At 47.8% G+C, this 18,984-nt stretch overlaps 1 protein-coding gene across 1 annotated transcript; it reads left to right on the plus strand.

Moving 5' to 3' along the window:
- Positions 1-8,428: 8,428 nt before the first annotated feature.
- On the plus strand, positions 8,429-18,557 carry GFOD2 (Gfo/Idh/MocA-like oxidoreductase domain containing 2). Its single transcript, XM_009818194.2, has 2 exons — positions 8,429-8,753; positions 16,269-18,557. The coding sequence occupies exons 1-2, from the start codon at positions 8,495-8,497 to the stop codon at positions 17,165-17,167; spliced, it is 1,158 nt and encodes a 385-aa protein (XP_009816496.2). The 5' UTR covers positions 8,429-8,494; the 3' UTR covers positions 17,168-18,557.
- The last annotated feature ends 427 nt before the right edge of the window (positions 18,558-18,984 follow it).

Genomic DNA, 18,984 nt, shown 5'->3' on the forward strand with positions numbered 1-18,984 from the left:
ATGTGGTCCAATAACAACTGAATATCACTCCAATCGGGATTATGTTGCTTTACTAGAAATTGGAAATGTCTAGTGACGCCTACAGAATCACTTCGGTAGTTTTTTACTACCGCTTTCCATGTTTCAAGGTCAAATGAGGAGAAGGGGACCTTTATTAAGACAGGGCCTCCCTCTGGTCCCACCACCTCCCTGAGGTGTGCTTGCACCACTGTCTGTTCTTTCCTACTCTGGGTGCGAGAGGATACTGGACCATCTAAAGGGGCTTCCGAATCGGAACTTTCACTTTCTCCTTGTTGTACTCCTACCGGCGCTTTATAGTGCTTGGGCAGATCTCCCATCCCGGGGTCCCTTATTTTCCCTAATTTTGTACATCTCTGCCCTATGCTGCACGCTGAACAACAGCCCCTCATCTTTCCTTTTCCCTCTCTCTTATTTTCCTTCTCCAAAGCCATTACCATTGGGTCCTGTGGGGGTATTAATCCACAGTCCTTTTGATATTCGGGATGATTTTGGAGAGTGAAAAACATGTCTGCGTAGACGACCTCATCCCATTTCCCTTCTCTCCTCAAAAACAACATCAATTGCAACAAGGTGTTATAATTCAAGGTCCCATTAAAGGGCCATTTCTCCTCATCATCCAATTTATACAAAGGCCACCATTGATTACAATATTTTATTAAAGTCTTTCTGCTCACGCTTCCTTCTGGCAGCTCTCCTATCTCCTTCCAGTGAGCTAAAATACAGCCGAGAGGGCTCCTTTTCAATATTCCGCCACTTTGTTTACCTCCCATAATGAACACCCTTCCCGCAGGGGCTTATTCCTCAGCCTAAGAATACAACCGGATTGAATTGACAACAATAATACCTTATCCAAGGCAAAAGACGCAAGGGCGTACTCGCTCCACAGCGAATGCACCTAAATTCAAGACAATTGTCGAAAAGGAGATAATGTACTTATGACACTCCAAACACTTAGCACAGACAAACAAGCAACACCGATGGCAAATCAAACAGTGCTCCACGCCAAATAAACCCGTCACTATTCTGTTCTACATTTCCCCCCACATACCAGCGACATTCTTACTGATTCCTTATACCTTTTATATTTCCACAAAGCACCTGCTTCCTTGGCACGCACTACGCCAAAAATCGTCTCGTCCCCAAACCGTACTCAAATGTTCTGTTTAAAACCAAACATTCAAAAACATATATTGGGTTGCATGAAAAAACCTGATATCCGTGTATAGGACAATAAGGGTTAACAATCGGTTCGATTAACACAGTCTGTCATACGCTTCGTCCGTCTCCGGCCGCTCTCCTCGCGGAGAACACGGAACCGTGGATCAGGACTCCGCGCTCGCCCCACAGTCCGACAGCGTCTCGCTCACTCAAACACGCACCCAACTTACAACAACATTAATTGTATAATGAAGCACTTTTCACAGCAAACACGGTACCGGGCACAAACCTTCTTGAGTATACAGGTTGTGATGACTATCGTAAAATACCAATTATAGTCACAATAATATAAATTTCAATTCCCGTGGGTTATAATAGTTGGTACAAACGATAGCTATCCCGTACTCCCGCAATTTCAGCGAAGAGCACCCATCGTGTACTTCCCTTATTCAGGGATTCCCGTGCTCGTGTGCTTCCCTCAATCAGGGATTCCCGCGCCCTCACCGCTGGATTCGAATCCCACCCGGGGCGAGCGCCAACGCTCTTTACCTCGCGTCGGACGTCTCCTCACCACTTACAGCTTCCCCTCCCTTAACATACCGCGTCCGCCGATGGTCCTTCTCTGCCCCTGCAGTGATCGGGCGAGCGAGGGAGGTCCTCCGAGAAATCTCGGGGCGCACCGAGGATGTCCCCCTCTCAGCCGGTCCCGCAGGCGGGCAGAGAGGGTCCCGTCTGGGGTGCCAAAATTGACACGCGGATGCAAACTTCGCAACTCCCAAAGAGTTATAAAGGCGACGTTGGTTGATTGCGGCGCCGGGTGCAAGGGGATTTCTCCGCAAAGCTTGCACAGCGGGTTAAAATCACGACGGGTATTTAAAACAGATCACAAAGTTAGTTACACCTCCTGGTTCTACCCCTTAATTAACTATTGGTTAATACTTTTCTGACTTCATCTTAAAGTTATAATTCTCTTTTAATTCACCACGCACGCTCCGAGAGTAGGGGGCTTGGTTGGGTTGGGGCTTTTCTAGCTGGGAGGTGTGTTTTTTAGTATTAAAATGAGATTATAATGAGACAAGTTAACTCTAGGGCACTATTTTGGCAGTCTTTTCTATTTTTTCACGATTCGTCCTTGCGCTAATCGTTGTTGCTGGTTAGCGGAGACACTGCAGACAGTCCTTATCTCTAATATGTCTCAGCTGCGGTTGTTGCGAAGCGTCTTCTTTACATTCTTCTCTCCTCACTTGCTTTTAACCCTTGTTTTTCAAGATGTGCTATAACGGGGGGGCCGCCCCTGCAGCGCGGGGCCCGGGCTCCCCGGTACGAGGCAGACGGGGGGTACCGGGGGGCCCGGTGCGGGGCGATGCGGGAGGGACCGCTACATCCCCCCCTCAGCAGCGGCTCGGGGGGGGGGAGCGCATCAATGAGAGGACGAGGCGCCGCGCCGACTTCCTACTGGCTGTCGGCGCTGCCCGTCGGTTGAAGGCCCGCCCCACCGCCGCTGTTCGGCCGAGGGATAGGCCGCCCTCCACGCGGCGGGGGAAGCCGCCCCGGGCGCCGCCATTTTCGGCGGCGAAGGGGTGGGGCTGCCGCCCCTGCGCCTGCGCGGGCCAGGCAGGGTGTCGCCGCGCGCCGCGCCGGGAGCGAGCGGCCGCCGCGGGAGCGCGCCCGGCGGGAGGATGCGCGGGGGGGCGAGGCGGGGCGGCACCGGCAGCCCCCTCCGCCGGCCGGCGGCAGGTAAGGGCAGCTCGGGGCGCTCCCGGCCCCCCCCACCCCTTCCCCCGCCCCGGGGCCGCTTGGCGGCGAGGGGGGCGCGGCCCTGTCCGAGGGCGCTGGGCCGGGCGCGGCCGGGGAGGGGCCCGGGGGGTGTCGGCGGGACTCCCTCCGTGTGGGGCGGGGGCCCGGCCCAGCCCAACCCCATGAGGAGAGATGAGGTGCGGGAGGAGGCCCTGCCCGATCCGGTCCCGTGAGGCACCCCCCCACACAAAGAGCAGCTGCCCCGGCCCCGCACCCCCGGTCCGCAGCGAGCCCCGCGGGCCGTGCCGGGGCATCCCGGGGCCCTGCCCCGAGCTCTGCGGCACAGCGGTAGCGTGAGGGCCGGTTTGGTTTCCACGAGCTTCCAGCTGCTGCTGCCCCTGGCACGGTCCTCGCTGCCGCCTTTGGCCTGCGGGAAGCGGTGTGCCAGAAAGGGGCCTTTGCCACCGGACATCCCGACCGGGCGGGACCGGGCAGGACGGAGCGCTGTGCCGGCCTTGTCCTGAGGCCTGGTGGGAGCTGCTCGAGGCTTTGGGCTCGTGGGTTATGGCCCGACCTGCCTGCACTGAATTAAAAGCCTGTTTAGTGAAGAAAGCGTGTCGGTCTCTTTGACATCAACTCGTGAACCGTTACATACAGAGCTCCAGGTGCTGGATGAACAGGAAAAAATGACTTCACGTATGAGGTGACCTCCAGCTTCTCGGGGTGGCCCAGTGAAGTTCCTCCAGCTCTATTCCTGCAGAGACCTTGCTGGCTTCCAGGGTGGTGCCCCCAGTCTCTACCAGCATTTCAGTCACCTCTGCTGGGGTCCTTGCGGAACTGCCGGTTCTGAGGCAGCATCTGTTTTCACAGGGGGTCTCTGCGGTGCATTAACGTCACGGGTGTAAGACCCCTGCTGCAGGGTGAAAATCTGAATGGTTCCTGTGCAGGTTTTGTCAAAGATTCTCATGCAACCTTAAGATCCATGAGGATGCCACAATCAGTAACAACTTTATTATTTGTACAGCCCTTGTTACTTGTCTTTGCTTTCTTTGCAAACTCAACAGCGATGGCCAACTGGATGAAAACAGTGCCGCTGTTGCTGGTGTGCTCCTCCACCACGTGCCTCACCTTCCTTGGAACCAAAAAGCATGAATCGCTTTTTCCTTTTGCAGAGCCAGTGTTACTCTGACTGGCATCTTTCTGGGCACAGGCTGTTATTCTTTTACTACCTTTGGCCATCTGTAATGGTCCACAATGGTTTCTGGGCACTGTAGTCCTTGTCTGTGCTATTTAGTTTTTGAGACTTCTGCCTTCTAAACTCCCTGACCGCTTCAACGTGGAATTGAATTGGATCCTGTAGGAATCATCAGTTTTTTCATTGCATTGAATCACATAAATGCTTGTTGCGATGTATCCCAAAAGAGTCAAACAGCTCCTTTCTGTGACTGTTGGATGGGACTCCAAACATACCATGAAATTCAACACGAATGGAAATGTTTTGTGGCCACAAAAAGGAATGGCAGCTAGCAACGCGATTAAAGAGCTTTAAGTGCTTCTATTTGAAAGTTTAAGTTCAGAATGATGTTGCAGGCATTGATTATTTCGTCTTTCTAAACAGGAGATTGATTTGTATCTCCTGACGTGCGAGATACCTGTTTCAATACGGTTTTCGCTTCCAGATAAAAGCCCTGCCTTTTGGTGTTTCCGTGGAAGTGGCCTCAGAAAAGTGTTCATTCCAGCGTTTGATCACGGGAGATATCAATGCCATGAGGGTTTTCCTTTTCTGAAAGATTGGCTTGTAAAAGGCTTTTCATGATTTGTGTAACTAATTCGGTGAGACTTGTTTGAAGTTTTTAGACTCGCTGGGTCCTAGAGTAAATACTTAGGCATTGCACCTAATTCTAAGCTGGCGTTCGTCGCGGTTTCAGGGGTTTCTTTCCCAGAGCTGTTTTCATGCTCTGCTGAATCTAGTTTTCAGCTCAGCCACTTGTGCTAGATGTGGCCCTCAGGGGATTCCTTGAAATTGTCTCGTCTCCCTTCTGACTCCTTGTAAATGGCTAACATCCACAGTACCCTGTAGCAAGGCATTTCACAGCTTACCAAAGTTTGGTGCGAGTAACCACCTCCTTTAGATTGTTTCAATCCTGCCTTCTGAGCTCCATTTGATTTGTTCTTGCGTTGGAAGAAACAGTGAAAAATAGGTCTTTCTCCATCCTGAGCCACTCATGACTTTATTAGCTTCTGTGACATCCCTCTCAGTCGCGTCTTTTCCAGGCCGAGGAATCTTTGCTTGCTTAGGTCATACTTGTGTAGAAGGTGTTGTATGCTTTTGATCACCTTTGTCTGCGTCATTTCCAGTTCTGCTTTTTCCCCCCCGCCCTTAGAGGAGAAGTGTCAGAAATGCACGTAGAGCTCCAGAGAAAGGTGCTCTGGGGACTTCTGCAGTGGCACGGTGCTGTTCTTTTGGGGTCTCTGTTCAATCTTAGCAGACTGTTAATTACAGCTGCCTCTCTCCTCAGCTGTGGCCTCATTCTGATACACTGGGTTTTCAGATTGTTTCCGCAGGGTGGCCGAGGCTGGAATGTCTCATCCACCAGCGCTTGAGTGTGTCTGCAAGGTGGGTGTGTGTGCAGGGGGGGGTGTACCAGCATGTACCCCTTTTCGGAAGCTTTCACTGAGCCTCCCGTTACACCTCTTCCGGCGTTTACTCTAGTTCTGCCTGCGCCACATATGCTCTGTGACTTGCCCTGTGCAAGGACTGTGTTTTTGCTGCCCTTCGGCATCTCCACCCATCCCACTATGACTGTCCTGACAAACCAGGACTTCCCAGTTGGCTGGAGAGGGACTAAGAGGCTGCGGGTGGCTCTCAGGTGAGGGAAGAGAAGCATGCCCTCTGGTCAGCACCTCTTCTCTCTGCAGAGCCTGCTGGCTGCAGTATTTAGGGGGGGTCTCAAGCCCTTCTGAGCCCTGTAAATGTGCAAACCGTGCCTTCATACCCTGAGAGCGTGGCTGCCTTGCTTGAAGTCATTGCTGAGGCTGGGTTGGCCAATTCTTGATTTGTTGTGGTACTGGTGGTGAGCTGGTGTCCTTACGTTCTTCTGTCATCAAGAGCTGGTCTCTGTGGAAGTCAAAGGCCAGCTTTTGTGGGTTTGTGCTGCTAGTGACACCGGCACAGCAGCACGTTACGTTTTTGGGAATAAGTGAGTTTAAAATGAATTCCACCTGACTGAGATTTTTAAGAGGCAGTTGGATGGGAAACAGGAAAAAGTAAAATGAGTGAAGTTACAGAAATCGGCTTATCTGAGTAGCAGCAGTCTCTTATTACACGTTAAGTGGTACAGTGTGCTCTTAATAGCATTTTCAAAGAATTCAACCTTTTCTAAACTTCTGTCATGTTGTGTAATTTTGACATTGTTGAGCGTGTCTGCGCGATCTGGTGCAAGCAGGCGCACCTGCACCTTGTCCCTGTTCCACCTTGCTTAGTTTCTGTCTGTTCAAAAGAAGACGATGCTCTTTTTACTGCAAGCAGTTTTTCTTCTTCCAGCCTCTAAACTGCCAAATATAGGTGTGGGGGGACTTCAACAGTTTTACTTACTGTCCGTCCAGTTGCAAGACTGTATTTTTGTTCACGTCATTTATAGAAAACAAGCCTGAATACAAGCCATCCTTCCTGCCAGTAAATTACCCTTTTATGTAGAATAGTAAATATTTTCAAGATCCTTTGGATACTGTCCTTGTTTGAGTGTTCTGCAAAATGTCGGGTAAAAAGGAGTTAATTTAAAATTCAGATGAACTTTGTTCATCTTTATAAAGAATGACAATGACTGTATCACTGCAAACCTGACCTTGCACAGAGTAAGGAAAAAACATACTGAATCAATTCAGAAAATCTTTCATAAGGTGTTTTATAGCATCTGTAAACATTTGTGTGTGTTTTGCAAAATAGATATTCACAAACGCTGCTGTTTCTGTTTCCTAGTTTAGTGTCTATACTACGCAATAGCTAGAAACTCGGTCAGGGTTGCAGTTTTGTTACGCTGGTCAGTGTAGGCACCCCCCCACTAACCAAATGTGGATTGCATACAAAGCATTTGCACGGTGGGTAGTTTGACTTGCATGCTGGTACTTCCCGGTGCTGTGTCAGGATTTGCTGTCACACATTGTAATTTAGCATGAGTATTTTAGGATGGGGAGATGCGTGACTCTTTCTGAAATAGATCACGAATCTTGTTGCTTGTGGGGATTTTTTCCGAAGGTTGTTGATCTGGTGTTGGTACCGGTTCTCTTCTTAAACATGATCTTTGCTTTTTCATAATAAGCTTCTAAAGAAAACTGAATTTGTCATGTTTATAAAATTAAGAAAACTTTTTCTTTCTAAAAAAAATCATTCAGAAAAGGTCAACAGTGGGTGTAGTAGGTAAGAATTCCAAAAGGCCAGATCGTAGGTTGCTGTGGTGTCACAGAATGAGGAGGCTTCTGACATCTCTCCTGGAAGTCAGTACTCAAGTGAATGCTAAAGGCAGTTCAGCCAGTTGGGGCCAAAAGCAGTTCTAGAACAAACTGGCAAGTAGGGATCCGAAGGGATTAATTTACCAGGAAATACTTAAAAGAACAAAAGAAGTGTGACTTAACCAAATGTTTGTGTGTAGGGAGTGTAATAATTGTGTGCAAAACCCTGCATTCCTGGAGATGAAACGGCATGGGCAGAAGGAGATATTTTTAACTGTCCCGAGTTAAGTAAAACTTTTAACTACCCACAACGGACGTAGAGGAGCGCCCTTTTCCTTTCCCAAAGCAGTTTTCTATGTATTTTAACACTGATGTTCTCTCTCCTTGTAGCCTTCTCCTCCCCAGGCCAAACAAGCTCAGTGAATCCAGGCTTTCCCCACAGGACGGATGTTCTAGATATTCTCTGAAGTGGCTTAACTATTTGCCATAAAACTGTTCCGCTCCAAGTAGTTGTTTTGACTTTGTGTATTTAATTTGGAAGAAAGATTTATCTGTCCCAAACCTTACCTATTATTTCCAGCTATCTCAGTTGGTCTAACAAAAGATATTACCTCCTCTCACAAACCTTTATCTCATTCAGAGACTTACATCATCGCAATTGCAGCGGCGCCGCTTTTACTGCCAGTGCGATAGATTCTATGTCCTGTCCCCTTGACGCTTCCTGTCGCTCCCAGTTTGTGCCTTGCCGTCTCTGGTTTGTCCCAGCATGCTTGTGTGTGTTTCTGTATGTGCATCCTGAGTTTTGAAGCTCAGGAGATGCTCATGACTTGTCAAGCTGCTTTCTTACCGTTCTTCTGCAATAGGATTCTTTGATTTGTCTGTTAATACTATTTCTCTACGGATTTGGGGGTTTTGGTTTTTTCATTAGGATCTTTGAAAATTTTGAATGCCGTATGAAAGATAGAAGCTAGCATTCAGGCTAAATGTGTTTGATATCAAAATACGCTTTTTGTTGACTCTGGCTTGTAACTTTTCACGTTTTAGGAACCATGGATGGAGCGGAAAGCTGAGGAGCTGAACATTTTATCGAAGGCCTACGTGTGGAGCCTGATGCTTGAATGAATGCAGAATGAAAATGCTTCCTGGAGTGGGTGTGTTTGGAACTGGCAGCACCGCCCGGGTACTGGTACCCTTGCTGAGAGCAGAAGGCTTCTCCATTGAAGCGCTTTGGGGGAAGACCGAAGAGGAAGCCAAACAGCTGGCAGAGGAAATGAACATCTCCTTCTACACGAGTCGGACTGACGATGTCTTGCTGCACCAGGACGTAGATTTGGTTTGCATCAATATCCCTCCACCACTAACTCGGCAAATTGCTGTGAAGGCTCTAGGTACCTTTTTATCTTTGGAGTTGGACCAAAAATCCATAGCTCGTTGGCAGATTGAAATTTGAAGCTGTTATCCCAGCACGATGCTGGTTGCACCAACGTGCAAATGCAGTGCTGAAGGTTTTGTGTGGAATTGGTAGCGCCATCTGCGAGAAAGGTTACCTAGAATTTTTTGTAAAAATACTATTTATAATTGCTTATAGCTTTGCAAATCTTGAACCAATTGGGCTAAAATATCCCATGTCTTCTTCAGACTGAACTTATGGTGGGGTGGTTTTAATAAAAATGAGCTGTTTCAGAGATGATGATGAGAGGGGAAAGTGGTTTTGTGGCCATTTAAAAAAAGACAAAAAACCCAGATTAAGTCGCTTAACTCCTTTCAAATCTTCCCATGTTCTGCAATAGGAAACTGAGATTTGCCTGGAGTGGGTGGGTTCTTCAGCTCTGCTTTTTGTTTTCCCTGTTGAAAAAATGTTTGCATGCACTCAGTAGAATCTTGTGAGTTAGGGCCTAAATTCTCTGCAGATGCTGCTTGCAGCCGGCGTGCTGTGACCCTGGCCACCACCTGGAGCTCTCTTTGGACAGCCGTGTGTCCGGAGCAGGCTGGTGTGGTCCCCGGTGCAGACTTGCTGGAGGAATCCTTCCACCTGACTCAGGAGGGCAGATGCTGGGGGGGAGGAGGTGTTGGGGACAGCAGGAGGAATCCGGCAAGATGGGCTGGGTGAAGGTGTCTGGGAGAGCAGGGATGACACCCCGAACTGGTTGGGCAGGGAGGTGGGAGCCAACTGCCCCGGCCTCCTGACATTTCTTAATTCTCCAGCGTGTGACTTTGTAGTGTTAATGTCCTCTCACGTAGTACAGCGTGGGTGTGAGTTTGCGTGTAATTCTGTAAATAACAAGTGTGATATTTTTACTGTGTTTACAGGAGATCCACATGAGTTAATTTTAGGACAGGTAATATCTCAAACCACGTGAGCCAGGGTGGTTTGTTGTTCTTAGCCTCTCTGCTTGACAGTCATTTCTTTTGGAAGTAAACAGCTCCTCGCACAAACATTTGCAATGCCACTTAGATATGCAGAGAGAGATTTCAGGCCTTTTTTTTTTTTTTTACGTTGTTAGATTTGTTTGTTTACCTTGTTAGACTACTGTCCTTTGAATTTAAGGTATTCTGATTTTTTTAATATTTGAACTGCAACTTAGAATTTATTTCTTTAAATATGCTAAAAGTTCTTTTAAACACTTGTTAGGTAGTAAGTGTTTCACTAGTTCTCATGACTCTTGATGGTTAAGTGGGCTAAAAGGGGAGGATCGAACTTTCTCTGGTGAATTATTAACTAAAATGATTTCAGATTTTTTTCTTTGAAGGCTGGGAACCCGTAGGATGGCATTATCCAGAGGAGGAAAAGGGGATAAAGCTGCTGCAGAAATACAGAGGTGATATGTATGCTTGACTGCAGGGATAGATAAGTGGAAAGCTGAAAAAGCTAGGGAAATCAATGGATGAAGTAGTAAAGGGTGGTTTATTCTTCACTTCCGTCTGTCTTGAAACATTCTGATCTGCAGACTGAGGCAGGCGTCTCAGACCCAATATGGTGCTGACCTTGTCTGTCAGCTTTCTAGGTTCGTCACAACAGTATTTATAGATCCGCTACCAAGTATGTCGTGACATATTTTAAGCCAGTGTTGGATGGCTTGCTATGATTGAGCGTTCTGAAGAAACACAAAACCAGGGTAGGGCCAAAGATGGCAAGTACCTTTTATCTGAAAGTTCAGATTGATACAGTGATGTTTATAATTGGAGAATTATTGGCTGTGAGTTGCATACAATAGATTGGTGTTTACAAGCCGAGAGACTGGGCTTCAGGAAAGATCAGATGTGGTGTAGTGATACTGGTGGTTTGTTTTGTTGGGGTTTTTTTGTTTGTTTTTAAAGTGTTTACACTTTTATTCCTTATTTGTATACTTTTTAATACATACTTTTTTCTTTTTTTAAATGTGCTTACATTTTTGTTTCTGGCAGAGAGGGGAGAGAGAGAGACACACACACAGTTTTTCCAGGCGGTGCAATTTGCTGGCATAAGTTTCTTACTGACAGACATCCATAAACAAGCCTAGGTGCAACTTTGGCATGACGGGAACGAAGCGGTAACACTGGATTGAGTTCATGAACCAGACAGAACAGATCAAAGCCCAGAGGATAATTCAAATTAAGATCAGTGTAATCTTATGGTTTATCTCCACAACAGGCAAAGCAAGACGCTGTCCTAAAATTTGTGCTTCTTTTGATCTCAGAGGAACTAAATTAATTTCACAAAGTGTCTGTGTTGTGGTTCATGTCCCACAGTTAAAATGCATCCATCTTTGCATTAGGTGAGCACAGAGCAGAGTTACCGGCTGGAGTGGAATGTAAAACATGGGATGTTTGTGTGTGAGGCGAAGTTCAGGGAGGCAGAACGTGAGACGTCCTCAGAGTAAAATTTCTTCGGGATGCTAAAGATAACGCTGCTGCACATGCTGAGCCCAGCCGTCAAACAGATGGGTTGTAGAGTGGCTACAGAGGAACCTTTTACTTGCCTCTCTTGGTTTATACTGGTTGACTACATCGTTTAAGACATCTTTGCAACATAGATTCATTGACCCCCTGATTTTGTGGAGTCCCTACAAATTATAGCACATATATGTAAACTATGAAGGAAGGAGTCAGAAAGAGCTCTGTCACTGCTTTGTGCTGTGACAAATCCAGATTTCCTGTTCTGGGAACAGGATGAACAAGCATGCTGTGAATGCTGGTTGCATGTTGTGCTTCCTGACTCTGAAGCAAGTAGCATGGAGGTCTTTTCAAACCGTAGGCAAACAAGAAATGAAATGAAGGAGTGTGTTTTGGAATGACCATTTGTTCATTGGGAGGCTCCCAAAGCAAGTACATCTGAAACAGCCAGTTATTTGGGAACACTGCTCAGACACTCCCAACTTCTTATGGTGGATAAAGCAATGGTGCGGCACGCTTCAACAGCAGCCAGTTGTACATCTTCCTAGGTGCAACCTCAGGTACCTGACGTTATTCAGGCGAGTAGAGAACTGCAGCTGCAGTTCAACGGACATACTTACATGGGATAAATAGACGTAGTAGTTTGAGTCAACATTATAACTCGTGCAGAGGGAGACCAGGCTGGGGACTTTAGCTGTTTATGGAAAGTGTTGGATGGGCAGCTGTGGCTATGATAGGCAAAGACACAACCAAAGAGGTGAAGTAGTAGCTGTCATGGTGAGAATGCTGTCCCAGTCCAGCCCTCTCCTCACACTGCCTGGGTCCGCTGGGTGGCACACGGCCGGTCCCCTCCTGACTGCACTGCAGGGACACCTCTGCGCATGGGTGCCCCTGTTTGTTGCATTTGCTTACCTGCATGTCCCACCTGGACACAGGATGGCAGGACCTCTCCCCCTCAGGAGCCCTGGTGGGCTGCCTCCTATTCCGGGCTGCTCAGCGGGCCCCCCTGGGACATGAAGGACCTCCTTGATGGAGTGGTGGGTCCGGTGTGGTCTCAGTGTCCTTCTCGTGGGCTGCTGGTACGCCCCCAGCCTGAGGCAGAGAGGAGATCCCGGCTCCCACGCACATTGATGACAGAGAGATTTTAAGGTTTGGGGTGCACTTCTCCCATCTTTTCATGCACGCTCCCCCTCCCAAGGCCCCACCAGGCTGCGTGGTCCCTTCTTCCTCCTGCCCACGCTGGTACCCTCCCTACCAGGAGGAAGGAGCAGGCTGGGGGGTCCTGACAATTGCTGGGGGCTGTGTCCCTCCCCAGCACCTGTGATGACTCTGGGCAGCATCCACCAGGTAGCATGAGAAAGCAGCGTGTTTTCTGTGCTTGCAGTTTATTAACCAGGGCTGTAAAATACTTCACGTATGGCAAGTTTTGGATGTGGGGCGGCTAAGCAGCTGCAGGGGAAGCCTGTGCCTCAGTGCTGATGGACAGTGTGGATCTGACTAGAGACGTAAGATTCCTTTAGGAGAAAATAGTCTAGTTTATTCTGCTGTCCGGTAAGTCTCGGCTTGCCTGTTGTTTTTTTGATTGATTCCATAGGATGAGAACACACTTTAAATACTTCATTGAGTGAAGCCATCATTTGGTTGTATTACATTAATGAGGGTCAAAAGACTTCTGTTTAAATCTTTAGTGTATTTACTAAATCAGGAATTGGTTTGAAAATTCTTGGAATCTAGCGGGTACTTTTGCCCCTGAGCATGGGAGTAGATGGTTTGTTTAAGGACTCCTGGCAGTGGTGACCTTTTAGTCTCTTTTTTTCCCTCCCTCTTACTGCATCAGCCAGTTGAATAGCCATAAGTAGGAGGACTTCAGCGGAGTGATGGTCCGCAGAAGCTGATGTGCTCCCGGCAGACGGGGTTCGCTCCGAGGTGTGCGCAGAGAAGACCCTGAGGCAGCCTGCTGTTAGGACAGCCTGCGATGAGCTTCATTGCAGGAAGTGGAGCTGCTGCTGTCCTTGCTCACTGCCTCTGAGATGGGGAAACCCAACTCCACAGGTCCACCTCCTTCCTTCCTTCCTTCCTTCCTTCCTTCCAGGCATGCAGCCCCTTCTGTGGGCTTAGACCCACCTGTGAGCTGATTTAACCCACCCACTTAGAAAGAGAAAGCTTCCTTTTCTAAACTGGGCTCAGTTGGTGAGCTGAACCAGCTCACAGAGGGCTCCGAGGCTCTCGTGGTGGCTGTCATGTCTCCTAGCTGGTGAGGACCTCAACAATTTTGCAGCAGTGATTTAAGAAAACAACATGGTACAAAGTTCAGGTTATTCCTTATCAAAATAATAGTAACAAGATGAGGGTTCTAAGTTGCTCTGCCTCGGAAAACAGAAGGGATTACATTCGTAAGGGACCTCGTAGCCATCTCCTACTCGGCCCTTGTCTATGCTGCACGGCCATCTCCGTGAGCTTGGGGACAGCTGGGGGGATGTCCCACTGAGGGTGATGGCGGGATTATCCCAGAGACATTACGGTGTACCCAGGTCTCCATCCTAGCACTCCGGCAGTGCTTGGTGGGCTGTGCTGAGCTGTCAGTGCGCTGCGCTGACTGCCATCCCAAAAAAAGGCATCAGTCAGTTTTAGCTCCTCAAGTGGCTCAGCCTACGCTGGCAAAAAGAGCACAGCGCTGACGCAAGGATGAGAGTGGGCGGGTGGGTGGCAGGGCAAGGGCGGCCCGGTGTGATAAACCACCCGGCACGAAACGGCTGTCCCCGGACAGCAGAGGTGGTCTCCTTTGGCTCGTCCCTCTCCGCTCTCAGTCCCCTGCTGCAGGGACCCAGCCCCTTTTGTGTTGGACACTGTCAGGCTCCTTGGAGAGCCAACTCGGGGGCAATAACCTGCCAGAAAAAGAGCCAAGATGAGTGAATATTTCCATGCTGGGCTTGTACCCAGAGCCAGCTCCTGTACCGCCAAATACATGGTGGAGGGCGGTGGGGTTGAGGAAGGGGGAGAGCGGCACCGGTGGAGCGCTGACTGCAGAGCTGTACCACGTGTGTACGCAGATTGAGAGTTGCTTTTATTTTCTGCAAACTTTGAGAACTGCACATCTGCTTAGGATGCTGTGAAGATCCTTTTGCTTTTTGTTTTTGCTTGTATTTTACTGTAACCTGGCTTGAGATAAGTGCCGTTTAAACAAGAAGGCAGGTAAACCAGGCGCTGAAGCATCTCATCTTAAGATGCTTCAGCTAGCCCTGCAGAATATCGAACCGAATGTTGTGCCTTGTCTCAGCAGCAGGATTGGGGGCAGGAGAGTCGGAAACGGTCCCTGACATAGGGGGTTACCAGTGGGCAGCCAGGGTGTCCCTGGGGAGTTTGACCTTACCCATCGTTCATTAAAGCTTCTGTTGAGTCACGTCTACTTGGGGGATTTCTTTGGAAGAGGCTGCTAAAAATTGTAGTCTTGGCGTTTTCCGACTGGATTTTGCTTGTGGCTATTAGAAACAGAGGTTCAGAGTTTTCTTTAGCTGTAGTTGTCCCCTGGCTGAGCTGGGCACAGCGATGTGTCACGGGCGCTTGCTGGCCCCTGGACCGCTGGGATGGTTCCTGGAAGGCTCGCTCAACGCAGCCAGGAGGTGGAGCGCTGGGAGCAGGAGCTGCAGTGTGGGATCTAGCTTCCCCTCCCCTGCGAGAGACCAGCTGAAGCGCTTGTGCTCATAGACACATAGAACGATTTAGGTTGGAAAAGACCCTTAAGATCATAGAGTCCAACCGTAAACCTAACGCTGCCAAGTCCGCCACTAAACCGTGTCCCTGAGCGCCACACCTACACGTCTTTTAAATACCTCCAGGGATGGTGACTCCACCACTTCCCCGGGCAGCCTGTTCCAGCGCTTGACAACCTGGTGTCTGCTCATTGGGGAGTCGACTAAAAGGTGTTCTGAGCAGGGAGTGCAGTCTGCTCCTGGGTAAGGAGAAGCTTTCAGAGAGGTGCCTACCGCCATGTACGGCGACTCCTGCAATTCTTAGGCAGAAACTGTGGTATGACATGACTGACCTTCAGGTCTGACATCACCAGTTAATGTCAGGAGACTTCAGGTATACCCCTGGTTGTTACACTAAAAAACAACTTAAGATACATATTTTATCAGAACAGATGTGTATGGAAAAGTTAAGCCACGTCATGAGAAAAGACTGAAGATGGGGGCAGAAGAGGGAATACCAGCAGAGCACCAAATGTAGGAATTTGGTTGAAGGTTGCACTGGGATGCTTTTTTGTATTACTTGATTTCTGCTTTAAAGTTAAAAAAAATGAATTATTGATTCAGGCTGAGCACAAGATAAAGTGCATTGGTAGGAATAAGAACGCAGTGGGGTCAGTTTGCGAGTGCAGCTCTCATCTGTGTAACTCACACAGTCACCCTTCCAGTTTAATTGCACGAGTAGGCTGTACGTGCGGACCAGAATGTTTTGCTTTCCAATTAGCGATGCTTTTAAAACAATCCACCTACCAAAAGACTATTTCTCATTCTTGTATTTTGTACACAGGCCACTAAGTGTCTTGCATGTCCCATTTCTATTAATGTATTTAAAATAATAAATTCATAGTGGTGGTGAAATGCAAAGTGAAAATCAAATCTCCCCTTCACTCACCTCTTCCCTGCAGGGTATGTGACTTTTTTTTTCCTCTGGCTGTACAGGCATTCAAATAATTTTATAGCTACAACATGCAAATTGTGTCTTGTTTTGATGCCATGTGATGCCATTTGGCCATTTATCTTTCATGATGTAAAAATCCTCTCTTTATTTGGAGCCTCGCTCTGTGGGAGTTTGTCAGCTCTGCAACCGGAGCATCTTGGAAGCAGCTTTGAGTCTTGCTGCACTTGGCATTCCTATTTTAGTTCTCAGACTTTTGCCTTTGAAATTGCAGCAGGAAAGCCTGACTCTTAAAAATGCAATTTCTTGACAACCTTTGGGGCACCTGAGCATGTTTCGCTCATGTGTGCTATATTATAATTTTTTTATTTTTTTTTTTTGTGCTGCAGGAATAGGGAAGAACGTGATCTGTGAGAAAGCTGCTACCTCTGTGGATGCCTTCAGGATGGTCACAGCTGCCAGGTATTACCCCAAGCTGATGAGCATCGTGGGCAATGTTCTCCGTTTCTTGCCTGCCTTTGTGAAGATGAAGCAGTTGATAGAAGAACACTACGTGGGCAACGTGATGATCTGCGACGTGCGAGTTTATGGGGGAAGTCTGCTTAGCCACAAGTACAACTGGATCTGTGATGAGCTGATGGGAGGAGGTGGTCTGCATACAATGGGAACCTACATTATCGACCTCCTAACTCACCTCATCAGCAGGAGAGCAGAGAAGGTCCATGGTTTGCTCAAGACTTTTGTGAAGCAGAACACAGCTATAAGCGGGATCCGCCACGTCACTAGCGATGACTTCTGCTTTTTCCAGATGCTAATGAACGAGGGCGTCTGTTGCACTGTGACTCTCAACTTCAACATGCCTGGATCATTCATCCATGAAGTCATGATTGTTGGGTCTACCGGTCGCCTCATAGCTCGCGGGACGGACTTGTATGGGCAGAAGAACACCGCGCTCCAAGAAGAACTACTGTTTACAGACTGTCTGACTGTCAACAAGGGCCTTTTGGATAAGGGGTTTAAAGACATCCCACTGCTTTACCTAAAAGGAATGGTGTACATGGTGCAAGCGCTGCGGCAGTCTTTCCAAGACCAGGAAGACCGTCGGACATGGGATCATAAACCTGTCTCTATGGCAGCCTCTTTTGAAGATGGTCTGTACATGCAAAGTGTAGTAGAGGCCATCAAGAAATCCAGCAGGTCAGGGGAGTGGGAGGCTGTGGAGGTGATGACCGAGGAACCAGATGCCAATCAAAACCTCTGCGAGGCGCTTCAAAGAAATAACTTATGAACATTCCTGCTTTGGAAGATAGGACGATGAACACTTCTGGCTGTAATGTAAAAAACCTCTCCGTTTTTAAGATGTGTAGATTCTTATTTAATAACCTGAGTTCCTTGGTTTTTTAAACGTGTAAAATATGTCATGTTCCGATAGAAACTGTTCTGATTTAAATTGTTGACAGAGTTTTAAATGTTTCCGTTTTTGCAAATGTTTAATTTTTGTCTTGGAGACTGGTAGGAAAACTTGAATTGCCCTTTGCACTTGCAGTAGCTGAAGTAAAGCATGGGATCTCTGCCATTGCATGGCTTGGAAATGGGACACAACCCCTGTTGCACAGGTTGCTTATTTTAACAGTTTTAACATGAGAGCATGTAGAGCAAGATCAGGGAGTATCTGTTGTTCAGATGCCTTTTCCTTCTCTCTTGGAGACTGATTAATAAGTTTTACTCCTCGGTTTGTAAAATTTTATAAAATGGGATGTAACAGGTCTCTAAACTCCTATAGGACAAAAAAAGTAGAAGGAACGGATTAAAGTTTGTGACATAAGGATCAGCCTTTTGGCTTCCTGCACGTGGCAAATGTCTTTCAAATTCATTTGAACTGGTTTTTTTATTTAAATGATGCTATGAATTCTCTGCTGAGGGTGTCTTGGCAGGAAAATCTTCAGGAAGTCTGTGATGATTTGTGCTATTTTTCCATATCTGTAAACATTATTCCTTCTACTCAAGAGGCCGCCTGCATGCAGCAGCTTTTTTCCATAAGCTCTGTGTCCAGCGGTTGTGTTTACTGCCTGGCAGTACCGGTGCCGTGACTGCAGGACCACGTTCTCCTTTCTGTGACTGTTAATAAACGCCTCCCAGGGTCACAGGATTTCCATGGTGTCGTGGGTAATGAAGCTGTACAGCATTAACCTTCCAGGGACCTGAAGATGGAAGTAAGGAGGTATTTCCTACCTCTTGCAGCTCTCTTAACGTGCTGGCTGGGTAATTGTCACACTACACACATCCTGGTAGTTGAGAGAATGGGGACTGAACTGTCATGGGTAAGTCTGCTCTTAATCTCGAACACTGGATATTAACCCCCTGGCCCCCTGCCCGTCCTCATGCCCTCCTGCAGCTTGTGTCCAGTGGAGAGATCTGTTGGCAGATCATGGCTGAAAGTTCGTTCCATTTGAGAAACGTTTCTCTCTGAGGCAGGTAAGCGGAGGGGATAGTTCAATTTTACTACATTTATCTTGTGTACTTGAAAGCTTTTTTCTAATGTATTTCCCACTAAATTGTAACCCTGTGTATTTATGTATATTAACATGCAAACTGCTGTTTCATAAGCTGGTCCTTCCTAAAAAAAAATCTTGTTTTCTACAGAAATAAAAAGTTGTGTTTGTTGAGGGCATTCTTTATGCAGCTGTGTGCTTGTGTTTGATTCGGTCAAGCTAAAAGCATCCCAGTAAATGTGCGCAGGAGACTTAGAGCTGGGGCTCAGTGCCTGTTGAGTCTTTCCCTACTTCTGTGCTCTTTTGCTGCCAGCTGGGCAGCTTTGGTGTGGAAAAAGTAGAAGATAGCTCTGTGCTATCCTAGCAAGTGTCCTCCATTTATCACTAAGGGAAAGTAAGTCCCACCAGAAGATCTGTTTCCCACCTCTTGGCTGTTTCCCTCGGACTACAGCTATTGAGGAGCCGGTTTTGGAGATCATTTTGCCTATCTTGGACTTGACCTTGTCAACTTTGGTGGTTAACAGGATCTTTATTTTTCTGCCTGACTCATCGTGGAAATTACTGGAAGACACCAACTAAGAAGCAAAATCCCCATAGTATTGATGGGACCGCT

Source organism: Gavia stellata, chromosome 15 (genome assembly GCF_030936135.1).
Source record: "Gavia stellata isolate bGavSte3 chromosome 15, bGavSte3.hap2, whole genome shotgun sequence".
Taxonomy (NCBI): Eukaryota; Metazoa; Chordata; class Aves; order Gaviiformes; family Gaviidae; genus Gavia; species Gavia stellata.